Source organism: Ischnura elegans, chromosome 6, assembly GCF_921293095.1.
Source record: "Ischnura elegans chromosome 6, ioIscEleg1.1, whole genome shotgun sequence".
Lineage (NCBI taxonomy): Eukaryota > Metazoa > Arthropoda > Insecta > Odonata > Coenagrionidae > Ischnura > Ischnura elegans.
In genome coordinates this window covers 65,565,419-65,588,084 of record NC_060251.1, presented here as the reverse complement: position 1 = coordinate 65,588,084, position 22,666 = coordinate 65,565,419, and the positions used below count along the sequence as shown (strand labels likewise).

Here is a 22,666-nt window from a genome sequence, read left to right as displayed (position 1 = left end):
GCTATGGAATATTTTCAATATTACAATAAAATTTCTTATCAATTTATGTTACTCACTCCCTCATGGAGTTAAATATGAAATTTTATTTACGCAATTATAACCTAGGTTGGGTAAGACACAGTATAAAAGACAAAAAAAATTGAAGATTTTATTAGTGCATTGTTTTCTGCCTTTCACTGGAAGGTCCCAACACAACAAAGTCGTCTCCACCTCATTCTGTCCAAGGCCTCCTTTTTTGTTTCCAAAAAAATTAAATTAATAAATTTGATATTAAAATTATTTTAATGCATACACAAAACTATTTGCAAGAAATTTTTTTTTTGTGAGGGATATCATTATTTGCAACTTGGGCATATAAGCACATACCAAACAGTAGCTTGTTTTTATAAATACAAATAATAGTGCTGAATGGGTATTAGTAATAATAGCAACAATATTTTAAAACTTTATTACAAAAATAACAGTATGCATAGGAGTGCTAAGGTTTTGTATGATATGATATATTTTTGCAATACTTATTTGTGTAGAGGGGATTTAACATTCTTACAGCTATATTCCAGATATATGATGCTATGATTATATATTCATTGGACTACGCTGGATTATATAATGCAATGCATGCAAGTTTGTGGCCTTTCCCCTTATATTTTCATCAATAAAAACAAAATATTTCCCAGGGATGGTCTCGCCAGGTTGGCTGGTCAGCGATTGCTGATGCAATTTCAAGACCTAAAATTTCCCATGTCAATCGATTTGGAGTGCCCCATCGTGAGTCCCAGCTGGGGGCCGCCAATCACTCCAGGCCGACCCTGATAATGCCCATAGCTTAAATAACACAACAATAAAGCACTAATGAATTTTTGACATTGATCACTCATAACATATGTTCTGTTCTGCTATTAATATAACAAAATGGCAACAGCTGCTTTATAGTGCATTTTTTTCTATCTCATTTGAATCCTATCAAAAATGGATGCAGAAAATTTTTAACATTCATAAAATTTATCAGTGGGGCAGGAGGGTAGAGGGGTTAAATTTATCACCAAGGTGATGCAGGGGTGAGTTGGCTCAGGTAGCCACTGGGTGTCGCCAAGCAAGGTGGAAGGGAAAGCTAAATTCTCATAAAGGTGGATTTTACTTTTTCCATTCAAATCCACCAGATGGGTCCCATCCTAAACTAGAATTTGTGATATTGAAGCTATGACATAAGCTAAAATTTTTCCCTCACTAATTACCATATTTCTCCGAATATAGTCCCCCCCCCCCTAATTTTGTGGCTTCAGTTTTGGGAAAAAAATTGAAAAAATGCATAGGAATATAGTCTCCCCCCCTTTACCTTTACCACAGGCGTTTTTGGAAAAAAAGGGGGGATTATATAATAAGATATATACAGTAATGCAAAACTGGTGGAAGTCAGTGGTAATCCACCACAGTCTTACATCAGTGGGTACAGCAGAAGTCTATTACACTCCCCAGGGAGGGCAGGAGGTCGGGTGGACAAGATATGGGGAGGGTGAGGTAGAAAAGAGGAAGGGAAAGAGGATGCATTCATTATATCTTCCACTCTGATTCAAAAGGCAATGACGAGCTGAAAAAAAACAAGAAGCACCAATACTGAGGATGGTTTAGAGGTATGGCAGAGACTTTGCCCTCTTTTTCAGAATTAACAATATGATTTTTTTTTTTGAGTTACGGCTAGATATGTAAGAAATTCAGGAGTAGCTAAAAATAGCAGCAAAAGCTTGTATTGGCAGAGATTGGGGAAGTTGTGGAGTTGTTTTGAGGAAATCTGTTACCCTTTCATTACATTCACATATTTTAGCTTGGCCCTTGCACCACTTCCGAAAAGTTGGTCATGTAAAAATTTACATTAGAACTCATTAAGATTAGAAAGGCTCTGGAAGAGCTTCACAATTGAATTGGTAACAGTCACATTTGTTGAGTGATAAGTGACCCTCAGTCATAAGTGGCATTGCTTTCACTTTGGGGTATCCTTTGCGCACTGTTCTCCGATCTAGAAATATCACACTCACACACCTATACCATTTTCCCGAACTGAAGGCGGCTGACCTTGAGCGTGCTCGCAACCCACCCACTCTTCTAGCCAATCACAGAAGAGCGACAGGAGAAAGTGTGCAAGAGCCCGCAGTCTCTCTCCGAACTCCGTTGAGTGCACATCGCTCTCCAGCTGGCAGTGTTGCCAAGCCGAATCTTTGGAGATCGCCGAGCGCTCATTCTGCTGCCCCCGAAAGTACCGTTACTCCCAAGGCTGGCAACACCGGTCGACCGGATGGACGGGAGCGGAGGGGAAAAGGGAAAGGGATGGAGGGGAACGGAGAGGTGGAAGGGGCAGCGCTTCCCATTGGCTACTTTCTATTTTCCACCCAGCCGCCTTCAGTTCGGGAAAATGGTATAGGAGTGGGTTACAACAGACAGGGTACTAATGAGTTCTGAGTGGGTTTTCTTCCATTGGACTTCAAAGGCATCAAAATATGAGAGGTCATAAAGAGGATGGCAGGAAGCTAAATAAAAATACTACCTAAATGACACTGGAGAAAGCAAGGGAAATGGAGCAAAGAAAGAGTAACATTACCAGAATTAATAGGACTGCAATTTGAAAATATAATTATTATTATAGTATTTTGCTACTTGTAATAGCTATGACCTATTGCTTTAAGTATTGCGCCCATTAAGGTAGGTTTCCATGGAGTACTCACATAGCATTCTGGAAGACTCCCCTTCCTGCATGCACTTCCCTCTTCAATTCTTATTAAGGCCGACTTCCTTTCATTCTATCTAAAAAAAAATCCTATTCTCTTCCTTCCTCTCCCTCGTTTACTAAGCATTCTATCCTCTAGCACTATTTTCAACATCCCCTCCCCACTAAGTAATCGCTCCATCCATACCATCTGTCTCATCTCTATCTCATCTAGAAGCTATCTCTCCTCACCCACCATGTTCAGCACTTTACTGTTCCCTCCCATTGTTATCTGCAATGGAAAAATGAGAGAGTAGTTGCGCAATACATATTACCACACAGCATGAATTGTATTCATGTGGAATCATTCATCACTGCTGATTTGTTGTGACAGGACGAAATTTGGTGAGAATGTGGAGCAGATAGAAAAGGTTTTACACTCCCTCCTCATTAACCTATGACCCTCGCACAAGATGTGATGCTCTACTTTTAGATCACCGGTAGAGATTTCATATCCAAGTTTATCGGCCAAAATTACTACTTATTCTTGCCTCACTAAATGATGTCAATGATCTTACATGTCTCTGACGACCAACCTTGATGCCATGCCCTCACAATGATTTGACTAAATTTGATTTCAAAGTTCATATTGTCCATCTTTTTTAAACAAAAAATGGCCCCAGCTTAACAGACCAAGTAACGCACAAATATAATCAAACCAACAATATTTTTCTTTCCATTACATTTGAAAATGCTGAGTTACATTAGGTACCACATTAATCAAAGTGATGAGTATGTTCTGTGTCTGACCTAATTTTTTTGGTTTCCTTCTTTACCCATAAATATTTTTAGTAAATGGGCTGATATACCAAATCGTGTACCATGTGCGAAGACATTTCAAAACTATTACTTATGGGTTTCTATATTTATTTCCAGAAAAAAATTAGATACTGAAGCAGTGCTGCACTTGCTTTACTTCAGTGCAAGCGACTGATTGTGTTCGCGCCATAGGGAGCATCGCAGCATAGGGAGTCCTATGCTGTAATTGCCACTCGCTTCATTTGCTGTTTGTTGGGCGCCCGTGTGGGCGAGAGTTTAATTGTTTAAAAGTATTGTTTTCGTGGTTGTTGGCCGTGAACGGCAGCTGTGAATGTGTCATCGTGTAGGAAGGATCTCGAACCGACGCTGCCTGAGGAGGACATCGACGGGAGCCCAGCACTCAAATGGGTGGTGATTTTGGATGGTGTGGGACTCTCGGCGCATAATAATAAAATATACAGTCCACTTTTTTTTCCTTTTAATACTCTTGTGTCATGTCACATACAGATTGAATAACTGATTGAGTGGTATGCCTCTGTTCACATGTGGTTACAGTCAAAGGATTTAATTTAGGGTACATTTATATTCTGTAAAGAAATTGAAAATCTTCATTTTACAATTTTTCTCTTGTAATTTATTGATAATGGAGTGTATCAAACACTAAGCAGTATAGATGAAACATTTTACTTTGAACTATTAGAGCATGTGTGGATATACAGAACTAAAAATGTACAATGCTGGTACACATTATAAAGGCAATTTGCCAGTTTTAACACATTAAAATTGGAGGACCCAGGATGGATCCTTGACAAATGTTCATTACTTGATCCTTATCTTGACAACATAGGAACATTTCCAGCCCATTAACATTTCTCGGGCAGATAATACAATGCAGGGGAAGGCCTTCAAGGCACTTGGTTCATTGATATGTATACATACATGGATTATTAGTTGCAGTATATGTATAATAGGAAAATCACTTTAAGGAGCCACCATTACCACAACTGCACTACCAAGAAGTGCATGACTAGAATTGAGCAATGGTGGCTTGAAACCCTTTTACTGCCAATTCATTTAGTGACATGAGCAAAGTTTTCCAGGGTGCCAATAAATATCAGTGAGCATGATTGCAGAGGAACATTGAATTTTAAATAATTCAATGATCATTGGAACTACCAATTACATTGGCAGAAAAAGGGTTGATGCTGAGCAAGGGTTTCATTAAGTATTGTCATTGCACATTGGAGATCACATTTGTGAAGGATTCTCATTTCTGTCAGTCTTCTTTCATGACATTTTTTATGCATTTGTAAATGAGAACTTCTTTGTATTCAAAGCAGAGTTGTTGAAAGTTCGCAGGAATGGGTTTTCAGGTGTTGGACAATTGAACCTATGGAAAATAGGTTTCAGATGAGTTGACTTCTGTCCAGGGTCTTCCAGAAGATTATTCCAGAGCAGATTAGCAGCTGTAAAGAAAATCATTGAAATTTGTCATTGAAATACTTTCTTTGGTACAAGAGATGAATAAAGGTTGGCTTGAAGACAGGAGCCACCATTACAGTAGCCAGAAGCGAATACAGAAAAAACTCGAGGGTGCAAAAGATACCTTGAGCTACCTTTACTTTTATCATAATAAAAGAGTAATCAAGTCGCATTCAAAGCATGAGAAAGTTTTATCTAACCTGATAATACATATACAAGACAATACCATCTTACGATATAAAAAAGTTAAAATTGTGGTTCTTCAATGTTTGGCAATGCAGGCAGCCCCACAAGGGGAGGGTTTGCGCCCCCTCGCATCCCACACACATATATATCCACCACTAAAGGTAACTGCACAACAAATAAGCGCATGACTAGAATTGAGCAATGGTGGCTTGAAAACCTTTCACTGCCAATTCATTCAGCAACATGAGAATACATTCATCAAAAAATATCACTAAGAACATATTTATCGGAAAAAATGTCTCATGAGAATACATTTATCATGTATGGCAATCAAGGATAGAAATTGAAGGGAGAATATCCTTTAGAGGCATGAAAGTATTGAGCATTGTAAATGTAAAATCCTCACACAAAATATGATGTAGAGAATCGTAGTGGAAGCAAGGGTGAATAGGAGTATGAAGCAGGATGGGGCAAAATTATAAGATTGTATTGCAGAAGGGTCAATGGGAACTGATCACATAAAGTGAACAGCACATTTTAAATTATTACTGTGATTAAATTTAACATAATTTTCTGGAATTTGTGGATGGTGAAATTTTATGCCATTACATACTATCACGTCACAACCAAACTTACAAAAATGGATGTGCAATTACCCCGGATTGAGGTCACTGTTCTAAAATGTTTACTATTATGATGAATTATACAAATGTGATATTTTTCAAATCTGCCATGTGAACAGCATTGAAATTTTCATTAATTTTGTTGGGGAAAAAGTTAACAGTCATGGGAATTAAAGAATCTGGATAGCATTAAGGTCTGCACCAGAGCCCAAAAATATGCATGAAAATGATTGATCCATTCACAAAGCTATATGACCCAAATTGCTGAGGCCACTTCAGAACTCAGTTTGATAGCAATAATTGGAAATAAATGGTATTCAACCACCCACCTAATACCAAATGATGACCTTATCTGCTCTTGACTACAATATCCATCATGCTGCTACAAAATCATAAAAATGGGCACCTTCCTGTGCTAATTTGCCAGTGCTGGCCCATCAGTGAAATGATACCCTAAAGAGGCACCAACCCATCACGGAAATAGAGAGTTAGCACAATCCCTATCTGAGTTCGAACTGATCTTGGTTCCCTCATTCATTCTGAGGATCACTGAAGGAAAAACCCAGAGCAGGCGTGAGGGAATACAGTCTTTTGAGGCCAGGCTCATAAGGCAGTACCTAACTTTTACATCTGGATCTCACCCAATGCCTCCGGGAGAGGGAATAGCTGTGGAAGGGAAAGGATGGAGGAATTCCACACCATCATTGGGGTGACACATGTTACAAAACTAACTAAACTGAATATACTGATGACATAAAAATGGTAGACCACACGAAGAAAATGTCGCAAGAGACAATATAATAATGAGGAAAGATTTATGTAAAAACCTGGGAGGTAGAATCTTATTTTGTGTAACTGAAGCCACATTAAATATAATTATGTACTTACATTTCCCATGACATCTCGTCATACCTCCTAACAACAGATTTCTAGAATTATAAATTTCACTTGATATTTTAATTTTACGCAGACTGACTATGGGAGGTTAGGGTCGGTGTGTTGGCTAGTGTTGGCCTCCCATTTCCAGGGCCTAAGTTCCTATCCTGACCGTAATTTTTATATATCTGTAATCTAAATAATCAATTTTTCAACAATTTCCATGTAGCACAAAGAAGTGGCACAGTGAGGGGGGAGTTTTTGTGGATAAACCCCCCCAGAGCTCAGAGAAATTTTTAAGTTAAATCTATTTTACTTGATTGAATAAATATTACTTATATAACAGTGTAAGAATTAATAAAATATCCCTCAGAATCCCGTAAACATCACCATTTTAACAATTTATCTTAAAAATTTTCTGGGGGAGGGCTCCCGCACCTCCTGCCTACCATAATGGGTATTCCATACCCCAAGACTCCCCAGTATTAGTTGTACCTAAAACCCCTGCTAGCCTATTTCCTAGCTGCACTTCTGGCACAAAGCATTTAAGTGCACAGAGATTTGGGTATCTGGCTGGAGTATACTCCTAGATGACTGGTTAGCAAACATGCTAACGCTTGTCTGCCGCCATGAGCATACATCTTAATAAATCTGATTCTTGAAGGCTGTGAGATTAGTTCTTGAATACTTCAGAGTCACAACTTATTGCCCAGACAAGGCAAGACTAGTTGGGGAAATAGATAGGACTGTTTGAGATGTGACAAATTATAGCGCGTGATGGACTGATGAAAGAGTAGGTATTTGGAATTTTATTGTAGTTATATACATATAAGTTAATTAATTTATACATGTAATTTTAAAATTTATATATTATTTTTTAAGGGCCAATAGGCAATAGTACCCACTTAGGTACTATTAGGCCTAGCCATTGGTCATGGGCTTTTTTACAAATGCTATATTTTTTTCGACTGTGATATAATTTGAAAACTAAAGAGACTAATATTTTTCCATTATTCCATCTGCCTCATACTTATTGGGCTATTGACATCAAAAAATCAATCAATCAATCCCCTTCGTACATTACTTGATGATGCTACTGACTCATGCTGAGTAGATCACCACTTCTCTGCTACTCCTCAGCCGAGTGTGTCCATCTCAAATTGCGTGTAGAAAATACACACTCTTGTGAGCATTTCTTTTCATCAAGGACCGGGTCCCTCTGAAGAAGTCAATGAGCCAAAACTGCAATGAACTCACCGCCTCATTACAAGAGGGAGGAAACCCTGTTATTTTTTTCTTTTTAAAGTTATGTAAAATTGGTTGTATGGGGGTAGAATTATTTTTGCTACCACTTATCTTCCCCTACCATCTATTGAATTCTGTTAGCAAATTGCATTTTTGGGTCTGATTGAATGACCCCATTAGCAAAGGAGACAAAAAGGATATAGAGAGTTGTATGAAGCATGCCTTTGAGAGCTAAGGGTAACTGAAGACTAAGCCAGGGAAAAGACATACAGGAATGGGGAGAAGAGGAACAGAGAGGGTACATGGACAGAGAGTTAGAGAGCTGGCCGAGTAAAAGTAAGAGATGAAATGCGAAAATTAAAAACAGTGAAGGAGAAGTTAAATATCGGATTGTTGCCTTCCATAAAAACATGCCTTAACCAGAACAATGGACTACCAACAATATAAGAAGTTAGTAATGTGGTGATTAAAGGTAAACTGGATCATATTATTACCTCTAGCATGGAACTTCTGAGAAAAGTGGAAGCAATCAAGGGCCAAGAATGAGAAGTCGGTGTATCTCCTTCCACTTTGTCCAACTGTATAAGGAAATTCCAGATTCAAAAAAGTGGGCTGAAATTCAACGGTGAAGTCGTCGCGCTTGGAATATCGCCCACTTGCAATCTGTGATCAAAACCATTAATAAAAATAATTAATAAAAAATAACAAATGGAAAAATAACCATTGTAATGCTTTGTAAATTTTTGAGCACGTAACTTCATATGTAATTACATATTATAGGCATACAAATATTCTCCGGAACAGTCGATAAGAGAATATGACCAAATTTTCAAATTTAAATCTATCATAATTTTAATGTCATTATTGAAGATTATGAATAATTTAAAATTTCTTATAAATTTACAAAAGAATGTTTGAAAATGGTAAAAAGAAGAAAATCCCAAAACATAAAATCATTTTTTGCATATTTTTAATCATCATTTAAATGGCATCTTGCGGCAATGAATTCTCCTCAATGTATGAGCTTTGGTTAAATTACTTAAATTTCCACATCCTTTCCCAAATGGATGGGTTCCAACTTCATAAAAGTAACATGAAGTTATATTCATCAGAAGAAACAATGCTTATCACCAAAGGATTAATGCATATACTTTTAATATAGATATGTATCATGGAATAGGAGATTAATTCAGAGAAAAATTTACCATTAAAAGTGCTCCAGTTTGTTTACTTGGGTGAAATAATAAAATTAAAATTTGTACATACATACTTATTTCCCTCAAGGTAGTGGCCAGTATAAGAGGCTGAGCATATCATGACCAGGGAAATCCATGGGCCAACCCAGCATTTGATATGAATCCAACTTATGATGAGGATATGAGACAGAAATTATGAATTGCTCTCATATTCATTCAGGAGAAAGAATAGATACAAAAGTATTTACCATAGCCACTTCAGCCCTCTGATAGGCCCTCGCAAGTTTATCCACATACTTTATCTTCTCTGCTTCATTGGGCCCAAACATACAAGGACATGATATTTTTCTCAATGTGTTGCATGCATCTTCCAGATTTGTAAATTTGGTATAGGCAGGAACATCTGCAATTAGAGTCATCCAACAATGTTAGAGTACAATTGCAAGTAGAATGGACACTTTGCTATCTATGTACAGAATAAATTGCTTTTCCAAAAAATTGATGTTTAATACATTCATTCATGTCACTAATATTCCTCACTGAAGAAGAAATATGTAGACACAAGACAATAATGTAATATTATTTCTCAAGGAAATTGGTCTGTTTAGCGAAATATAAAAGTTCCTAATAATTTTATGTAAATAAATTATGCATCATACGACCCTTGGAATTCTCCTTAAAATAAATATTATCATCTTGATATTTGCAAATTAAGGTTATTAAAGCTATGTCAAAATTTGCCTGCTTTTCAAATAAAAAATTTTGAATGTGAGAAAATACTGAGGGAAAATCTCAGACTGGTCAAGCAGGAGCATGACTTCTAGCTAGGGTGTTGAGAGGGGGACAGACCTGCTAGAAGCCTAATGGCCCCTACAAAAAATTTATAAATTTAATGTGGCGACCATGCTTCACACAGCACTGGGTACTCTTTTCCGTGCTCTACAACAAAGTCAGAAGAAATTAGGCTTAATTTAAATTCTGAGAAGGTTAATTAAAAAAAATTCTAGGGGAAAAAAAACTCCTCCTGGAGTGGAGGGACCATCTAAACCCTCTGCTTCTATGGAACCCACCCAGCCAAATTCCCCGGGAAAACTCATGAGCAGAAGCGTTGTATCATCTTCAAGATCATTAAAATCAGCTTTTATAATTAGTGTACCAAAAATGCATATCATTTATAATTATCATTATATATTAAGGTAGAATAATGTCTATTGTTCTGGAACTTACATGGTGCAGAAATGAGATTCACAAATGTTCGAGGAAGATGAGTGTATAAGTAATCAATAGCAAGCTCCAGATTTTTCCTGTGGGTGTCAGCAGTTTGGCTTCGGTCAAAGCATTCATCAGAACACATATCATTTGTACCAATCCATACATTGATTAGCTGAAAAATAACCAAACCATGATTATTAGATTTTAATACGCCATCCGTAAGGCAAGAAAAAGCTGTGACAATGGCCTAGCAGGCACAGCGTAGGTGGAATGGAGAGGTAAATTGAGGGTGAAGTTCACCGGTTTCACTGGTTTAGCTCATTTAATAACACTAGGCTCAATTTTATTAGTTGGCTTTTGAAAATAAAAACCAATCATTTTCGGAATGAAAATAATAATCTGACCATGGGACCCAATATTGGATATTCTATGATGAACTTTATACCTTTATAGAATCTATTACAGACAAGAATAATACCTATTTACACCCACGAAAATAACTTTTTTCCACCCATGGCCATCATGATCTCTTTTACCCATCCATTTGGAAAATCAATTCATAAAATGAAATTTTACATCCATTTGCTTGAAACAGATTTTTACACATAGGGGAGGGACCTGCAACAGAAAAGGAACAATGAGATAAACTAGTTTTTGTCCATATAGCAAATTCTTGGCTTCTTTGACTCTCTCTCCAGATCCCTTCATTCCAAACTTGTGGTGCCTGGCATCATCACATTGAATTATGCCTACGTTCAAGACAGGACGCAAACTGCACAACTCTAGGTGACCAGGGAAGGCTATGAGATACCATTGTTTTAGTAACAATCCCAGACAACCCTCCCAAGATGCCTTGCAGTAGATGCAAGCATCGCTTGTGTGGTGAATTTGGCACCTTACCTTCCAGTGGCGTTGCATGTCAACCCGTGGATCCCTGCTAATACGGCGCACCAAGACTTTGGCCTCGTGAAGCAGATCCTGATCCATGGCACCTGCTACAGCCACATTGAACTGAGAATTCCTGTTCTCCGATTTGCCGTCACCCAGGGAGTATCCAATCAGCTTGGGGTTGAACTCTTTCAGGATATTCGGCAGGGTTAAGTATTGGCGCCATGTCTTCTGCCCTCCTGCACAAGGGAGTCAAGGGACACTTCAATTAAAGATCTCATTTTCAAATCTTACAGATGCAAAACATGCATGTATTCAATCTATCTCATATGCATTCATGAAATGCAGCAAAAAAATTTATAAAACGTCAATTCTTCAAGCTGCCAATCTAATTGTGATAGGATCAAAAGAGGGTCAATGAAAAACATGAATTTTCTCAAAAAGAATCAACGAAGGTAGATAGAAATAATTAATTAATAAAAAAGGAGCTGTAACTGAACTGTATGGCAGACAAAATTTTAATCATGAAAACAGGGCAATGCTCATATAGGTTAAATATTTATTATAATTCTGCATGTGATTTCATGAGCTTTAAAGCAATCTTACCGTCAGCATTATATGCCATCTAGTTCATCTGATGATACTTAAAATTTTTATTTTTAGAGCAGGTATGTATTTACTGCTTTGTTCTTACTTATTCATAAGCGCTGCTTCTGTTAACCCCAATACTCAATAAACCAATACAAAAAATGACCTAGCTTTATTATTAATATTTTCATGTCTGTAAGACAGTCCAATGATTTTTAGTGATGCATTTAATGACTTTAATACTTCTGTCCTCCATTCTTGATTTGGCTTCTTGAGAAATACATTTATTTTTGGACACTTTTTTTTTGTTCCTAGAGATAATCGCATTCAGAGTGACAGTGTGACAAGAGTTGATACGTGGACAAGTAGAGACAATTGTGCCTTATCCGTACTGCACGAATTTCACCTCGTCAGGTAGATAAAAAGGCCCACACTCTGCAAAGGGCTCAAAACTGCTTCATTCGCGACTGTTCAAACTTCACTTATTACCCCTATGCAAAATTTCCTCGAGAGCTAGAAATTTGCTCAATGTTGCAATCCCAACAGAGTAACCAGCTTTTTTCTTTATGATTTGGCTTTCTCAAGTAAAGGGCAACAAACAAATATTTTCAATATAGAAATTTATTAAACGCAATGACTTATGGTTTCAAATACCTAGTCTATGAATGTGGAAGTTAGAGCCACCGTCCCTCAAGGACTGACCAAGACCACGCGTTTCTCCAACACAACCCCCTAACATTGCATGTCACCACCACATTCCATTGCATATGGCTTGAAAACTCCCAGGTCAAGGGGTTATGCAATTTGTGCAATACATATATTGGGATAAGAAGAGCTTTCTTTTGACCTCTTCTACGGACAATAAAGCTATGAAACTTGAGGAATATGGATGCGAGGGACAGAAAGGAGGAAGGAATGGCTCCATGTCCAGAACTAGGGTGGGGCAGAAGGGGCACGTGCCCTTGGTGGAAGAATTAAGGAGGTGGCAAAATTTGAAAAGTTTGCTTTAAAAGTTAATGATTTTTTTTAATTGAAATATTTAACAATAATTATTACTGTATAAATTATAAATACAATAGCATTAATAAAACTTCTTAATAGCAAACATTCGGTGAGTAATTTCAACTACAGTATCTGCAAAAAATAGTACGAATGTATAATATATATATCGGGAAGGAGAAAGTGAGGGGGGATCAAGGGAGAGGGGCAGAAAACTGATCTTTGCCCCCCTAGCAAAACTCCTAGCGCCGGCCCTGGATGGCTCACCCATGGAGAAAGCCAATCCCCGATTGTCCAGCGTGAAGAGGTCAACGATGTTCTCTCCGAAGGCGGCTGTGCCGGCGGTCAGCGAGTCTCCGATGGCGCCGATCACGTCTATGTCCCCGGGACGGAGGTAATGGACGCTAGTCGGGGGCTCCCGGGATCGATACCCGCGCACGTCGCACGGGAACGGATACGAGGCCGGGACCTCGTCTTGAACTTCATGCTGCGAGGTAGAGGAGCAGAAATAAGAAAATAATGTCGCAATATGGAAAGCGAAACAAACATATAGCTCTGTTTTAATGAAATAAATATAATTTCATCCAAATTTCTACCACTGAGGCCCCTTGCACACAAACCGATTTTGGACGGCCGGTAAAATATCGGCCGATATTTTACCGGCGAAGCGATGCTTGCACACACGCCGGATTTTTACCGGTCAAACGATAAGTTGCTTTGTTTTTGAGCCGGCGCGCCGGTGATCCACAATGACAATGGCCGGCAGCTAACCGGCATTTTGCCGGTGCCGGCGCGTGGTCGGTGTGTGTGCAAGTTCCAATGCTCTCCCATTGTTCACTATTGGAATGTGGATGACCGATTTTTTACCGGCCATCCAAAATCGGTGAGTGTGCAAGGGGCCTGAGAGCAACACATCCACGAATGATGTAGACAACACAATTTCACCTTACCAAGATAACTTAGTTCACGAAAAGAATATAACATTGGTTGTGTACGAGAGTATCTGTCAAATTTTCGAAAACACTGATCATTTGAGCAAAAATATTTTTCTTGACCTTGACAGTCGTAGTAAGGATTCTCACAATGGAGATATTTTTTACCGCGATAAAATTTTCTTTCGAGAAATGATGTTAACCTGCCATCGACTAGGTTAAGGGCACCTTAATCAGTCCATCACTCTTAGGTGAATGGATTGAGGGCTCAAGGCGAACCCTTCAGGGATACAACACACCGGGGCCGGGAACCAAGCTAGTGGCTTATACGTCCGATCACCCGGGGAGGGGCTGGAGAGGAAGGAAAAAGGAAAGAGGCGCCGCCGCGTGAGAGCCCGTCGACGCCACTGGGATAGGATAGTTTCGGAAGGGATGGGACGGGAAAAACACCTCAACGCTATAGAAGCGAAGAGGGCCCTACTAAAAGCGAAACCCGGCAAGCCATTAATATTCTAACGATTTTGGAGAATCATTCTATGAGGAAGAATAATCCAACGATCAATCAAATCGTTAGATGTTACCTTAGTAAGGACACCTTAATCAGTCCATCACTCTTAGGTGGTTGTCAGGTCAACCGAAAACGGGTTTCGGAAATACTTTTTTCGAACTTAAATTGGCATTCGGATTTTTGCAGTCCTCGGATATTATGGCCAAATTAAAGGTCCGGAGAGAGATTGACCCAAGTGGAAAGCCAGTCTGGAGCGATGTATTTATAATTCCTGGGAATTTTCATCATTAAGGGTTAATTCCACTCCTAATTACGTTCGCTTGAAGACTTAATAAGAATTCATCCCTCGTCCAAATCCTCCTTCAGATCGACAAAAAGCTTGAGATACTGTCCTTCAGTCAGAGCAAATTTAAGATGAAATTACTAGTGTGCGCGTAAACTCGTTAAAAATTTATTTGGGTAGGAAAGTAAGAGTAAGTGAGCTGTTCCACTGAACATGAAAATCAGAGCAGAAATGAACTGATCATTTTCCATTGCATGTTATCCTTATGATTATGCACCCTTCACAGACGATGCACCGCAGTCACCTGCCAGGGAGATGCAATGGAGGAACAATGCTTCGCTTCGTTCGCTTATCTGCACCCAATATATAAATTCGCCTATATTAGTTTAGCGAAATTTATACGAACACCCCAACGATCGATAGCAATATCTACTGGCAAGGTCTAGTAACTTACGCCAACGTCACAAAATACAAATTACAGGTTATTGCGTGATTAACTGCTTGCTTCATTGCTATAAACTAATGAGATCAGGATTGCCAGACGTTGAAATCTCTAGCATCACGTTAGTAACCGAAAAAATATTTTCGCGCATCCATCACCCATAAAAAACTGATATAGTGATTCTGTGATCATTGAAATTTTCCCTCATTAACTCTTGACGTCATCGGTTGAAAGATAGCCTCAAGGTTTCCCAGTTCCCACTGTAATAGCGACCAGCCCTATACAGTCCAAAATGTAACTGCATATTTTTTCCCGGAGAGCGCAAATATTTAAAGAAAAGTGATTTCTAATGTAAGCATGGGAGAAAAAAGTTTTAGCTTTATAAATTTGAAGAAGAAAGGGAGACATACAAATCTAGGAATGCGAGGGTAAAATATTTCCGGGACGAATTATTGGATGCGATAGAAGCCAAAAACCTCTTATGGCGAATCACATTAGTCACGACTTCGCATTTCTTCCACGGGTGACGAAAAATTCATGCTGCTTCCTCAACCGTGAGATAACCATCTGACGATAATTCAACATCACGAGCCAGCATACATAGCCAAAAACGTGAAGAATCAAGAGGGCTTCGAGAAAATAAACAGAGCGTCTGCGGAAGTTGACCACTGAGCTTACATGACCTTCATCCCAAGCAGATGAAATAGTCACCCATATTTTTTGTGACGCTTATTTGCCATGGAATCTCCTCCCACGATCTGAATATGTTACAACTTCACTGTGGCTATCAGTTAGAAAATAATATTTTCTCATATATTCATTAAGCTACTTATACATTGTGGCACATAGCTTTTTAAATGCATGAATACAAAAATTTTGGCGAAAAAATATGAGTTTATGCTGCGATTGGAAAAGAACAAATTATCGGCGATTAACGTTATAATCGGTGATTTAAATCCTTGAAGTGGTTGGCCGCATCATTCTATCCAATGGAAATTTTATACACTCAATATTCAATACATCCGGACATCATATTACACCAGGCCTTCTATTAGTAAACATTCCGTCCAATGGAGGCGTAAAGTTATTAGGCGTAAGATGAAATTACGTTGATAATGTCAACTGGGACGAGAGAAATTAAAATTTGTGATAAATATTTTATGCTTTTCGTGCTTTAGGTTATTTTCATTAAAAATCTTAAGAAAACACTTAGTCGATTTCACCTCTCCACCAATTCTCTTGTGATTCCTCGGGATCCAAATGACAACTTATTAACTTTAGCCAGTATTTTTCATTTTAGTTGGTATTAATCCCGTAATATGGTAACTTTCTAACTTCTTCTTTCCAGCATAACCACCTCAAACACATAGATTAGAAAGCCTGAATTTTATTTTGTTCAATTTCAATTACAAGTTTCTGAGGGAATTTAAAATATCCACATCAGCATTAAAGATATCTCCGTTATCAGAGGAAATTATTTCATTTTAGGACACAAAAGTTTCAATAAGCGTGTTACAATAGATTCATATATTCCTTCAATTGAACTCATTTCCCACATCATCAACTTTGCGGCTTGCAAAGTCAGTGAAAGAGTTCATAAAGGCATAATCTTCTCTCCGTGAATTAGGGTACGCCTTCAGTGTCGCTGCACTGTATTCACCCATTCAACCTATTAAACCTTGAACACACTATTTCGAATTTGTGTAAACAATTGAATGCAAGCATCTCCACAAATCACGATTCGGATCCGAAGAGGCAGCAGTAGTAAAGAATAAACTGGCCAAGGAGTATCTCTCAATTTTAAACTTTCTGATACTAACGGTACTGAAATTAATTGCGCAAAATCCAGTTCGAAAACTTTTCTCGAACATAATTCATATTATGAACGTAAAATAGTGTATCATTAGGGTACCAAAAGAGAACTGAGGCAAGGAACCGAACTAGAATCGTAACTTACGAAAAAGTGAAACCATCCTTAATTTTGATGAAGAACAAGGAAAATGTAACGTGGTCACTGCTATAGTCTTCGAAAAAAACATTAGCATAGAAGACCTGTTCGCCGTTCCCAGGCAGTTATGGTGACCCTGGAATTTGGAGAGGAGCCGGTTTCTTTAAAAAGAATTTGAATATTTGGCTAAGGTGCGGAGAGAACCGAAAAAATAAATATTCCGAGAATTTTTCAGATTCAAGGACGCTAAATAAAGCGCCAAAAGAGCCGAAGTGACCCCCACCAGGACGATTGAGTCGTTCCGTCTTCCTTACCAGGAGGTCACGTCTTTCCTACCCCAGAAAGGCGTTCAAAGATGGCAAGCTGCAATCAAACATGTGGCTCTGCTCGCGTGAGACAACAAAAACGTGCATGTAACAGAAAAATCTACTCATTTGTTAAAGTAAGGAAAAAATCTTTGGAAGAAACCTATGAAAAAATTGTAATAATGCGCCGTTGAATAAAACAAGAAAAGCACCATTTTGTGAAAATATGGATAAAAAAATAATTTTCCTAGTTGACTATTGCTTTTTTCCCCCATGGATGCAAATGGGCCAAAAGGATCACTTTCCGTTTGGTGCTTGGATAGCAGCATTTAAACGTCACGGAGAGAGAGAAACCAGAAATGTTTTGTTCATGGAGTTTTTTTATCAAATGTGTTGTGCATGGAAATCTTCAGAAAAGATGAAAATCAGCTTTAAAATTATTTGCATTCGGTTATCTTGAGGTTTTCATACTCATAAGATGAAAGTTAGCTTTAAAATTATTTGATTTCGTTTATCTTGAGGTTTCCATACTCATGCGTCCAAAAAAGGAGTCGTTTTAGTATTTAAACGAGAAAACGAATCAATTACGCTTGGAACTTAAAAAAAAAATGTATTTCGACATTAAAGTAATCAGTTCTGGGGTGGAATCGAATTTTTACGAAATTTATACTTATACATAAATAGATTATTTATGCTATTATTCTATTACTATATATGCATTAGTTTTGCTTTAGATATGAAAACTTTACTTCCACATGCATGTTCGATCAAAATTCGTTAGCTCGCAGTTGATATAAGAATACTTAAATGAACGCTCGAGTATTCACAGTTGAACTGATAGCTCATTATTTACACGTAAATCACCCAAAAATATTTCATTAGCGTTGTTGACTACCTATCTATTTGCCTCGAAGAAGTAGAGATTTTTTCGTAATTTTTATCTGCCAAAATGATTAACCTTGTCTTTGAAATATTTATCACGCGCTTTTCTCACTCACACCAAACATTTTTCCGCATATTCTTTCCTTCTAAGGCAAATATTCAATCGGACACTGTGTTGCATACATTAAATCTCTCCGCCGAACAAGAAAAAATGCAAATGGCTTCCGCGTCGAAATTTCTCCTCTAAGCGCTTCGGCGTCGCTTTGATCTATAAGGTAACTTCAAACTTAAGTTAGGAGCAAAAAAAAAACTCCCGTTCATTTCAGCAGGAAAATACAGAAAAATAATGGCAGGAAAGCCACACAGAAAAATATGATACATGTTAGTAATGTCAACGATGCTAATGAAATGGAATGCTCATAATTTTTCTAAAATTACCACCTGGAAAGGAAGATGAAAGGAGCGTGTCATTTAATTATATCTACAAGACGGAATACATGTGTTCCTGCATAAGTGAGTAATTTATAGTATCAAACACACAAAAAAGTGTGCTTAATACATACCTGTCTGTATAGGTATACTAAGTAGGTAACTCCGGAAGAAAAGGATTGAATTTAAATACCATACAAGTTACAACAGCCCTGATGAAGGAACCATTATTATCACCGGTATTCTACCGCTTAAGGTTACATGGAGAATTTTGCGAAACACCCCTAAAGTCTAGAATATGAACTTACTCCTTTAATTCACAAAAAAGCCAACTCCCTTTCGTTCTGTCTTAGAAACCTATTCTCTTTGTCCTTCACTTCCGCTTACCTAACGCTCATTCCTCTAAAACGGCTTTCAAAATTATCTCCTCGCAAATTACTCTCACCATCTCTGTCTCCTCTACATCTCATGCAGGGGGTTTCTATCCTCATTCACCACGTCTGGAATTCGTTATTACCCTTCCTCTCCGTCCTCTTCAACTTTACTTTTCTCCGACAAATGAAGGAAGTATTTACTTAAAAAGGTTGGCAAAAAAGGTCTGAAAGGGACCCAAGTACCTACTCCAAGAACTAATAATTGGGTGTTTTCCTATTTTTTTATTGCCTAAATCGAAATATTATTACTCCTGGAGTACGTATTTCACGCTTTTAGATTTTTAAATGACGATATCTTTTTTTCGCGATTAAATGAAAAGTGAAAATTTTCAAGTGCCCTAAAACGCGACGGCTAAATATGAATGCTGGGAAAAGCCCGTGTAACGTCTGGCTGCTGCTGTGTGAGGTCATCTGAGTGCGAGGCTATGAACGCCGCTACGATGCAGGCTGCTTGCTGCCGAGCATGGCGGTAGCGTAGAGTACCCTGCTAGCAGGTAATTAAGGATTGGCTTAATTAAGGATTATTAATACCCTATCAAATGAAGGAAACCTTCCGACCATAGGCAATAATAATAGGTGATTATTAAGAGATGTTTCCCTGAGCTCTGTGCCTCATGCATGCATTGGTTATCTCAGGCGATAGAAAACTCCTGACTACTCGTATAGAAACTAGGTCCCTGTGACGTAACGTGGAGTGACGTAACGTGGGTAATTGCATGGGCGCCAATCTGGCCTTTTTCAAATTAAGTTAAAATTGACCGTTAGGATTCGTCTAAACTGAAATTTCTAAAACCAAATAATTTGTATATTATGAATACACTAATGGTGGGTAACGAATCGCAATCAATTCGTTTCCTTTGATGAAAGAAACTACCCTATTCAAATACAAGAGGTACAGAAATAATTGCCAATAAAAATTAATTTACATGCAATTTTGGCGTGATAATAATTCATTATAGCACCCAATGGTTCTACATTCATCTTACAGAAAAAAATCATCGGCGATTTTCATAAATTGACATAGTCAGCTCGAAAATGATTTCACTATTTATACTGAATTCACACATTCTGACATAGTTTTTCAACCCGATGAACATTTTGAACGGTAATAGAGATCTCAGTGAGGGTTAAGTCACAGGTGGGTGAAATATACACATAGGGCCATGGGGCCATTTCCCTTCGCAGGGCCACCTCGTTTCGTGAATACTTTTCTTGGACGCGCCAAAAGGCTAACTCAGGGATTTCCACCTGGAACCCTTCAGTCTGTAGACCAACAAGTAGACCAGTGTACTTGGAGTAAACACTTGATGGAGGGTCGCGCCGGGGTTATTTATCCAATAAATAATAATAAATTTTACTGCGGCCTGCGTCCTGAATCCACGTCGATGTTCACGGCGACGCGAATGGTAACCATAAGATAAAATATTTAGTTCCAAAAATCCAGTTTACATATTTATCTAACTGCGCTCACTAATGCAAAGTAATGGCAATGAAAGCAGTGGCAAATCAAGGCCAAAGTAATCCCGCGCGCTCATAAGCTGCCGTAAACATTTACGATTTCACGATAATTGAGGATAGTTGGAAAATTGATCGCTTGGGTTCCGTAACAACTATGGCCTTAGGTTATTTCAATAGCCTTCATAATTTTCATTGATACTTTCAAATTCGCCTCATTTTCTCTCATGCACTTAACTGTACCTACATCACCTTCATATTTGAAACTAGAGAAACGAACTTCGAAAATCTATATCAATAGAAGACGACAGTACGAATTGAAAAGGGAGTGAAGTGGGATTGTTAGAATTGAATGTTTAAAACAATGAATCTCATGATAGGTGATATTGCGCAATAGTATAGACTCAGGAGTTATGACCCCATATTTATGGACAAAAATTATTGAAATTGCCTCCCCACCACCTCCTGAAGTATTGCAGATTCCTCCTGAAACTTACCCTGAATGATTTGCGGAGGAGATAAAGATGATGCGAGTAATATGCGAGGAAGTGATTTTGAAAGCCGTTTCAGTGAAATGAACGTTAGGTAAGCAGAGGTCAAGGACAAAGAGAATAGGATTATAAGACAGTGGTACGGGCGTACCCATAGGATGAAAACTAAGGGCAAGCCGTGGTCGTTCGAGTTGTAACATTTTAGCACAGAAAAGGTTAATGGCACCAAAATTTTAAGAAAATTACGACGGCGCGTACAATTAGTTTACAAAATAATTGGCTTGAAAAATAATGATTTTTATTTTAGTTCCACGTTTTATACTATTATCATCTTTCTTCAAAAATAAATTTGTTCAAAAATTTTGCATTGAACTAAATTTATTTTTCGCTTCTAGGGGGGGCAGCCGCCCCTCAAGCCCCCCGCTGGGAACGCCCATGGGTTGTGGAAGCATATTTCCTTCTCACTCGGGAGAACGATATCTCTTTTGGGGAGGGGTGGGCTTCGCGAGAGGACCCCACTCCGTCCGCCCGCATCACCGTTCCACTCTCGCTGCGGCGCGGCGTAAGAAGGTCGCCCGGTGGCGGGGAGAGTGAAGCAGAGGGAGACCTTGGCCTTGTCACGGCCGCTGCCTGCCTCAACGGCCAGCCCATCATCGTCACTGGTAAACAGAACAACGGCGAGGATAACGGCCCCGGCGGGAGAAAGGCCGCGCCGCAACCACACTGACTGGCATCTTTCGCGCACAATGCACTGACATAATATGCCACGTGGATATCGACGATGCAATGGGAGGTTATACGGAGGAAAAATGTCCAGTGACCGATTTTGTAATGCAATATACTGCAGGTCAGGCCCTGAACTAGGGTGGGGCAGAGGGGGCACGTACCCCTGGTGGCAGATTCAGGAGGCGGCAGTTTGCGGCAATTTGAAGTTTATTTAAAACGTTTTTTTTTTAATTTTTCTCATTAAATTATTCCACAATAACTAATAATATATAAATTATAAAGTTTGCTAGTGAAGAATGATGAGGATGAAATGGATCGACCGCATAAGTGAAGAGGAAGTGCTATGAAGAGTGGGAAAAAAGAGAAGTCTTATAAGAACCATAAGCAGAAGACGGGATAACTTAGTTGGCCGCAATATGAGGCATTATGGCCTGATCAAAAGAATCTTAGGAGGACTGGTGGAAGGGAAGAAGGGCAAGGGACGGCCCCGAGTGAGTTACATAGTACATGCTATAAAGGATGCAAAAGAGAATAAATGTGTCGCAATGAAAATGCTAGCGGATAAGACAGAGGAACGGAGAGCTGCGTCAAACCAATCTTAGGATTTTGGCTTTAGGGTTTTTTTTTTAGGTTTTCGACGGTACGAGCGGAAAATATTTATAACTTCAGTCTCCTGACGTCGTTCCCAGCTGGAGGAACGAAACGTCGAGTTTAAATATTAAACATGCAGACGTACACCCGAAAATGGATTGTAATAGTGCAATCTTAGGATTGCTGACTTATGATGACGATGATGACGAAAATAATAGTATTAATAAAAATTCCGTAAATCAATGATACGGTGCGTAATTTCATCTACAGCATATAAAAAATACCTTATGGAACTATTATATTTTATTGTTGAGGGGGGAGGGAGCGAAGGAGATCAGGGCGGCAAACTGACGCCTCCCTGACAAAACTCCCAGTTCCGGCCCTCCTGCAGGTGCCTGAGAAGCTTTAAATCGGAGTCAATTCTCTGC

The 22,666-nt window shown here is 38.7% G+C and overlaps 1 protein-coding gene across 2 annotated transcripts in view; it reads right to left on the bottom strand.

Annotated features, from left to right (window-relative positions):
* Positions 1 to 3,978: 3,978 nt before the first annotated feature.
* LOC124160914 (phospholipase B1, membrane-associated-like) overlaps positions 3,979 to 22,666 on the bottom strand; it is a 75,848-nt gene continuing 57,160 nt past the window's right edge. For both annotated transcript variants that reach the window (XM_046537030.1, XM_046537031.1), the window contains exons 3-8: positions 13,080 to 13,299; positions 11,238 to 11,464; positions 10,353 to 10,509; positions 9,374 to 9,528; positions 8,424 to 8,592; positions 3,979 to 4,983 (exon numbers count right to left, since the gene is read on the bottom strand). In XM_046537030.1, coding sequence (XP_046392986.1) covers positions 4,817 to 4,983; positions 8,424 to 8,592; positions 9,374 to 9,528; positions 10,353 to 10,509; positions 11,238 to 11,464; positions 13,080 to 13,299 — 1,095 coding nt within the window. In that variant the 3' untranslated portion in view covers positions 3,979 to 4,816. The remainder of the gene's footprint in view (positions 4,984 to 8,423; positions 8,593 to 9,373; positions 9,529 to 10,352; positions 10,510 to 11,237; positions 11,465 to 13,079; positions 13,300 to 22,666) is intronic.